Below are 7402 nucleotides of genomic sequence, written 5' to 3' on the forward strand. Positions count from 1 at the left end.
AGTAAACGGGCCTCTGCACGCCATGAACTCTCCCTGCTTCTTCTCGCTCGACAACCAAAACGATGCTGAAGACTTGAGCTGTGGCGGCTATGTACATCAGCAGTGTCTCCTTTTCACGCGGGGTCACGAGCACCGGGGAGGTCGATAGGATTTTCTTCAAGTTGTCGAAGGAATCTTGTGCCTCCTTTGTCCACTCGAACTTTTCTGACTTTTTCATCAGGTTGTAGAAGGGCAAAGCTTTCTCCCCTAGCTTTGCGATGAACCTGCTAAGCGCTGCTAATCGGCCTGCCAACTGCTGCACTTGGTGCAGATTCTTTGGCGACTCCATGTCGAGAATAGCTTTGATCTTCAAGGGGTTAGCCTCGATTCCTCTGGCTGATATGAAGTACCCGAGTACTTGTCCTCCTGGCACCCCGAAGAAACATTTCTTCGGATTCAGCTTAATTTTGTATCTGTCCAGATTGTCGAAGGTTTCCCGTAAATCATCAATGAGTGTGGCTGCGTGCTTTGTTTTCACCACGATGTCATCGATGTAGACTTCAATGTTCCTTCCAATCTGCTCCGCGAGGCAGGCTTGCATGCAGCGTTGGTAGGTAGCTCCTGCATTTTTCAACCCGAAGGTCATGACGTTGTAACAGAAAACGCCGTGCGGAGTGATGAACGCGGTTAGCTCCTGGTCCTCCTTTTTCAGTTTGATCTGGTTGTATCCAGAATACGCATCGAGGAAAGAGAGACGATCGCAACCAGCTGTAGAATCGACTATCTGATCTATTCGAGGCAGTGGGAAATGATCTTTCGGGCAGTGCTTGTTAAGGCTAGTGTAATCGATGCACATGCGGAGAGCGGTTGTATCCTTCTTTGGCACCATGACTGGATTAGCCACCCATTCAGATTCCTTAAGCTCTCGGATAAACCCCGCCTTGCGAAGTCGATTAACTTCTTCACCGATTGCTCTCCTTTTAGGTTCAGAAAATCGACGCATCGACTGCTGTACTGGTTTGGCTGTCGGGTCAACATTTAGGGCGTGCTCAGCGAGTTCCCTGGGGATACCTGGCATGTCGGATGACTCCCATGCAAATATCTCCCAGTGCTCACGGAGGAACTCGATGAGCGCGCCTTCCTATGCGACAGCTAGGTCAGCCGAGGTGTTGACCGTCTTCTTCGGATCAGTAGGGTGCACCTGCAGCTTCTTGGTCTCCTTTGCTGTATCGAACTCATCAGATCTTGCGTTTCGATTGTCGGCTGGTGGCTGTGTGTGGTCTGTAATGGCATCGATTGCGTTGAGCTCTTCTTTGGCTCCAAACTTTGAAGCGATCTTCTGAAATTCCCTGTCGCAGTTGTCTGACCGAGCGAAGCTGCCGTGAACGGTTATTGGGGTCCCGTTGTTGCCTGGCATCTTTAGTTTCAGGTATGCATAATGAGGTACGGCCATGAATTTGGCAAACGCGGGCCTGCCAAGGATGGCGTGGTACTGAGATTCCCAGTCGACTACCTCAAACTCGACCCTTTCCTTCCTGAAATTACTGGGCGTGCCGAAGACTACGTCCAATGATGTTTTGCCCAACGAGTAGGCGGGTCGAGTCGGTATAATGCCATGGAACCCTGTGTCGGATTCTTTCAGCATGTCGACTGTTAAACCCATTGCCCTCATTGTGGTGGCGAATAACAGGTTCAAGCCACTTCCACCGTCCATGAATACTTTGCCCATATTGTATCCTCCGATCTGTGCTTCTAGGACCAGGGCCGCATGACCGGGCCTTGGGACGGCCTTCGGGTGGTCCACCCTGCTGAAGGTGATGCTCTGTTCTGACCAATCGATAAAATCCGGCGTATCAACCATGGCAACTTCCGTGTATTTCACTTCTCGGGAGAACTTTTTGATTTCTCTTTTCGAAAAGCTGGTTTTGTGGATCATGTTGATTTGTCCGCGCAACGCTGGGAATACCTCGACTGGTACATATTCGTCTTTTTACATCGGCTCGTATGGTTCTGGTACATATGGTTCTGGCCGACGGTCATAGGACCTTGCTTTCTCTTCCATCATGCGAACTCTTGATGTGGCTTCAGCTCTAAGATTCGAATCTCTAGGAAGTGTCGGCAGTTCCTTAACAGATGGCTGGACTTTTCCCGACCGTCTTTAGGATCAAAATAAGAGTGGAGATAACACGGCGCCTCAAGCTGCTCTGTAGCTGAGAGGTGTGGCGAACGGGTGCGGCCTCTGATTGACGACATGTCGTAGCATCGAGAGTGGACTGCTGTTCTGCCTTCCTCTTCACGGTGTGAGCTCCTTCGCCTCTTCCTTTGTCCAGCTGCGGCGTCGAGATTTTCTCGGTTGCTCTCTCGTATGCTTCTGGGAGAAATTTTTAGGGCTGCTGCCGAAGGGGAACCCTCCTGTGGCACAACCTTTGAGTCGGACACGCCGGCCCCGGGGAGGCGAAGAAAACCTCCGGAGTCGATGACGAAGTGGACGCCACTGAAAACAGCTTCCGTGTTGCGAGACGGTGCCATAGAATTCGGGTGAAGTTCTTCGCGGCGCGACATGAACTCGTAGGATCCGCAGCGGATCGGATCTCTTGACTTTGCTGGCATCGGTGACTCGAGTAAGAACGCCGCGGACGTAACTGGTGCTGCCGATGACCTGCCTTGTGCCGACAGATTTCCCACAGACGGCGCCAATTGTCGAGGGTACTCCTCGCCAATGCCCTCCGATAGGGGCTTAGGGTTGATGGAATCCTGTAGGCTGACACGAGACATCGGTTCACAGACAAGCGGGGAGAGCGATTTACCCAGGTTCGGGGCCCTCGATGAGGTAAAATCCTTACGTCCTGCCTGTCTGTTCTTTGATTATGATGACAATGGGTTACAATGGGGTGCCGAATACTTCGGCTGAGATCTAGTCGAGATTGCTATTGCTAGGGTTACCTAGCTCTAAGCTTTTCCGGGCTAAGATTGCTCGTAATCTTCGGCAGCCCCTCTTCTGGTCTTTATATAGGAGGCCAGGTCTCAAGGGTCCTAACCGAGTACGACTAGGTTTACAGTACTTTTAGATCTAATCTTTCCTTGTTGACTGCTTCTTTGTCTTGCCCGCCAAGGTTTCTTCCGGTGCGCTGTTCAGGTGGTCCATCTAGCCTTCGGGTGTCTTCATGGGCCTCCAATTGGTCAATACAGGATAGGGTAACGTCGGTTACTCGAAGGGTAGTGCCCACGTCAGCGTGGGACAAGGTCTACGTCTCAGACGCGGAAGCAGAGGCGGTTGAGGAGGCAGCGCAGTCGGGGGAGCCGCCGCAGGCCCCTGCCCACCCGGAGCAGGCGACGATCCTCGCGTCGCTGAACGCGCAACGATACCAACGGTCGAAGGAGGAGGAGGACGAGTTCATCAACGACGTGAACCTCGAGCACAGTCTCGAGATCTCGCGCCAGCGAGTAGCCACGGAGGAGGCGGGACGTCGCCTCATGGAGGCGGAGCGACAGAAGCTCGCAGAGCTCAACGCTCATCGCCACTACGAGGCGTTCACCCGCCAGCAGGCGAGGCGCAAGATCGAAGCTTCTCGGGAAAGGCTGGAAGCGCGGGGACAGCTCCGCCGGCAAGCCCTTGCGATGGCGGCCGCCATGCTCCACCGCCAGATACGCGAAGCAAGGGAGGAGAAGCGGGCACGAACGCAGGCGGCAATGGCGAAGAACGACAACGAGGCAGGGCCGTCGAGCGCCCCAACCGACGGCCAGTAGATCAGGATTAAGTTTAAGTTTTAGTTATGTTTAAATTCGAGCTACTTTTGTATAAACTTCGTATTAATTTCCTATGAATTTCAGTTTTTAAATATCATTTTAAATTTCAAAATCTATCGGGGCTGGCGTATGGGGGACGCCGATGTGGGAGTAGCATCTCCAAATAGAGGATGTTGTGCCGGCGCCCCCATACGGCAGTGCCAGCGCCCCCTGCCGGCGACTATTTGTGGGCTGCTGGTGAAGATGCTCTTACTCCTATATATCCAATTAGCTTAGTTATCTTCAGGGCGGCACCAGCAAGCGCCGTCCTAGCTGGCCGACGTAGCCGCGGCGGCACGAGTACACGTCAACGTCGTCGTCTTGAGCTGCACCACGGCAGCACGAGCACGCACCGTCCTGGACGGCGAACCCTATATGCCGACCAGGTCGGCAGTTAACGCGCGCCGCACACCCCACGCGCGCGGTATGGGCCGTCCTGGTCGGCCCATTTCGCGATTTTCTTTTTCCTTTTTTGTTTTCTGGTTCTTTTTTTATTTCTTTTTTTGTTTCTTAAAAGTTTAAAAAATGTTCAAAACTGAAAAAATGTTTTAACTTTCTAAAAATGTTCAGATTTGGAAATATTTAACTTAAATAATTTCAAATTTTTAAAAATGTTTAAATTTGAAAATCGTTCAAACTAAAAAATTGTTCAAACTTACAAATCATTCAAACTTAAAAATCGTTCAAATTTGAAAACTATTAATTTTAAAATCATTCAAACTAAAAAATTGTTCAAATTTAAAAATCGTTCAAACTTAAAAATCGTTCAAATTTGAGAACTATTCTAATTTTTCTAAATATATTTTTAGGAATATTCATATTTTAAAAAAGTTTATATTTGTGAAAAATAGAAATTTTCCGAAAGAAATCGGATTATGAAAAGTAAAATAAGAAACAGAGCAGAAAAGGAAACGAAACAAGAAAAGAAAAACGAGAATTACCTTCTAGTGGGCCGTGGCCCAGCTAGGCACCGTAGCCACGCAGGGTGTGCGGTGCGAACCCCGCGCCGACCTGGTCGGCAAACAGGACGGCTGACACCTTGAGTTGAGCGCCGTGTCGGACAGCTGACGTCGTGGGGCAGAGTGGCGGGCAAAACCTATACACCGACCAGGTCGGTGGCTACCGGCCACCGCACACCCCTGGTCGGGTTTTGGGCCAGGCCCATTTGTTTCTGTTAGCCTGTAGTATTTCGGTTTTCTTTTTCTTTTCTTTTTTCTGGTTACTTTTTCTGTTTTTATTTTATGTTTTTCTTTTATGTTTTCTGTTTTCCGTTTTGTTTATATTTTTTTAGATTCGAAAATTTTAATTTTTAAAAATTGTTCAAATTGAAAAAATGTTCAAATTGAAAACCGTTCAAAAATATTTAAATTTGAAAACCGTTCAAATCGGAGAATCGTTCAAATTTGTTCACATTCAAAAAATGTTCAATTTTGAAAATTGTTCAAGTTAAAAATTGTTCAAATTTCGAATTTTGAAAAAATTTCAAATCCGAAAAATGTTCAAATGTAAAAACTGTTCTAGTTTCAGAAAATTGTTCAAATTTTACGAAAAATGTTTTCTCGAAAAAAGTTTTTTGAAGTTATTTAAAAAAAAACGAAAATATAAACAGAAAAGAAAAAACAGAAAAGAAGGAAGAAAAAGGAAAAAGAAACTCACCTGATGTGATTGGCCGCGGCCCACTGAAGTACGTGGGTCGTGGGGGTGTGCGGTGCCTTCCACCCACCGATCAGGTCGGTGTATAGCACCCCCCGAGTGGCGGCGCTACAGGTGGATCAACCTGGGCCGTGGCCCACCCTTTCATTTGGGGTTTGTTGGTATATTTCGGCCCACCAATAAAAATGGCTATTATGTATATGCTGTTTAGGCCTAGTTTTTTTTTTTTTTTGAAATTTCAGGCGACTTTATTCAATCACAATTAAGTCTTTTACAATAAACGGGACAAGGAAGTCAGGAGGATGATCCATCCAAAACCCATCCGACCTCTCCCTAATAGAAAATCGAGCGAGCTCATGCGCACAAACATTCGCTTGTCGATTACAATGCATAATAGTCGCCTTGCCAAAATCAGAAATCTTCTTTCGGCAGTCATCGATCACCACTGCTCCAGTAGCCCTGTACTCTGAAGGATTGAGCACAGCCTGAACTACCTCCATGGAATCACATTCGATAGCAACCGATTGTACTCCCATATGCTCCGTCATCTCCAACCCCAGCCGTAGAGCCAATGCTTCCATAGATGGGGCATCCATTGCAAACTGAATAAATTCATTCTTTGCCGCAATGAACATACCTGATGAGTCCCTTAGGATCGCTCCCAACGCACCAGATCCTACATTCACATCAAAGGCTGCGTCGACATTTAGCTTAAGAACGCCCAACGCAGGCTTAGACCATCGAGATACTTTATCAGGAGAATTCCTCTTCCGTGCCAACTCATTGCCCACTATTCCTCGAATTGCCAACGCCGATCTTCGTGTTTTTCCTATCTTCTCATCATGCACAAGCCGGCGCCGCTCCCACCAAATATACCAACCAGCAACCATTATCAGCTCCTTTGCATTTTCTTGTCCCATTACCAAACCACCAGGACTAGTTTGCAGACCGGCCCAGTCTTATAGTTACTATATGCTCCGCCACACCCGTGGCCTTGAGCTGCGCCACGGACCGCACCATGCTGCTCGTGTCCTACACTATAGAGGCATGCACGGAGGCCGCAACGACACAGCGGGCATGCATGAAGGCATCATCACGGACCACTATAGGGTGTGTTTGGTAGCTCGGTTGAGCTATCTGACCTCATACAAGTTGAGTCCAGCTATATCCACCAGATACAAGTGTGTATTATTGTGTTATGTTTGTTAGGTCGTATGAGTTGAGCCGAGCTCAGTTGAGATGCTGTTTGGTTATCATGTATGACTTGAGCCATGCCACACAAAAATAGAAAGCAATCAGGTCCCTGACTACAAAATAGAAAAGCAATCAGGTCCCTAAACAGAAAACAGAAAAGCAATCGGGTCCCTAGGAGTGTTGGGCTCGGGCTTCGGCGCCGGCGAGAGGAGCCGCCGGCGAGGTAAGCCACCGCCGGCGAGAGGAGCCGCCGGCGAGTTAAGCCACCGCCTGCGAGAGGAGCCGCGTCAGACGGCCGAGCCCCCCTTTTCCGCGCGCAGTGAGGCCGAGCTCTTCACGCAGTGGCTGCGCAGGGAGGCGGCGCTTGGCGGTGGCGCGAGGAGTCGCCAGGGGGCGGCGCTCGGCGGCGGCGCGAGGAGTCGCAGAGCGGCCGTGGCCGGAGGCACCGAGGCGGGCGGCCGTGGCCGGAGGCACCGAGGCGGGCGGCCGTGGCAATAGGCGGCGGCCGACCGTGCCGGCGTGAGGCGCCGTGGCTGGAGACGGCGGGCGGCTGTGGCTGGAGGCACCGAGGCGGGCGCCCGTGGCTGGAGGCACCGAGGCCACAGAGGACGACGGGATCTGGGGCAGCGCTTTTCTCAGGGGAGGAGGAGGAGGGTCGGGAGGGGAGACATGAGAGGAGGAGGAGGGGGAAATGAGACGTCGGGTGGAGGTCTGGGGGTCTCGCGGGACCGACGGGTTTTGCGGGATGAGCTCGCCCCGGATGAGTAGCGAAGCTCGATTTGAGCTTCGC

The 7402-nt window shown here is 50.3% G+C and overlaps 1 protein-coding gene across 1 annotated transcript; it reads right to left on the reverse strand.

Annotated features, from left to right (window-relative positions):
• Nucleotides 1-5666: 5666 nt before the first annotated feature.
• On the reverse strand, nt 5667-6338 carry LOC139830267 (uncharacterized). Its single transcript, XM_071818274.1, has one exon. The coding sequence runs from the start codon at nt 6336-6338 to the stop codon at nt 5667-5669; it is 672 nt and encodes a 223-aa protein (XP_071674375.1).
• Nucleotides 6339-7402: the final 1064 nt, after the last annotated feature.

This window comes from Lolium perenne, chromosome 4 (genome assembly GCF_019359855.2).
Source record: "Lolium perenne isolate Kyuss_39 chromosome 4, Kyuss_2.0, whole genome shotgun sequence".
In the NCBI taxonomy this organism is placed as follows: Eukaryota; Viridiplantae; Streptophyta; class Magnoliopsida; order Poales; family Poaceae; genus Lolium; species Lolium perenne.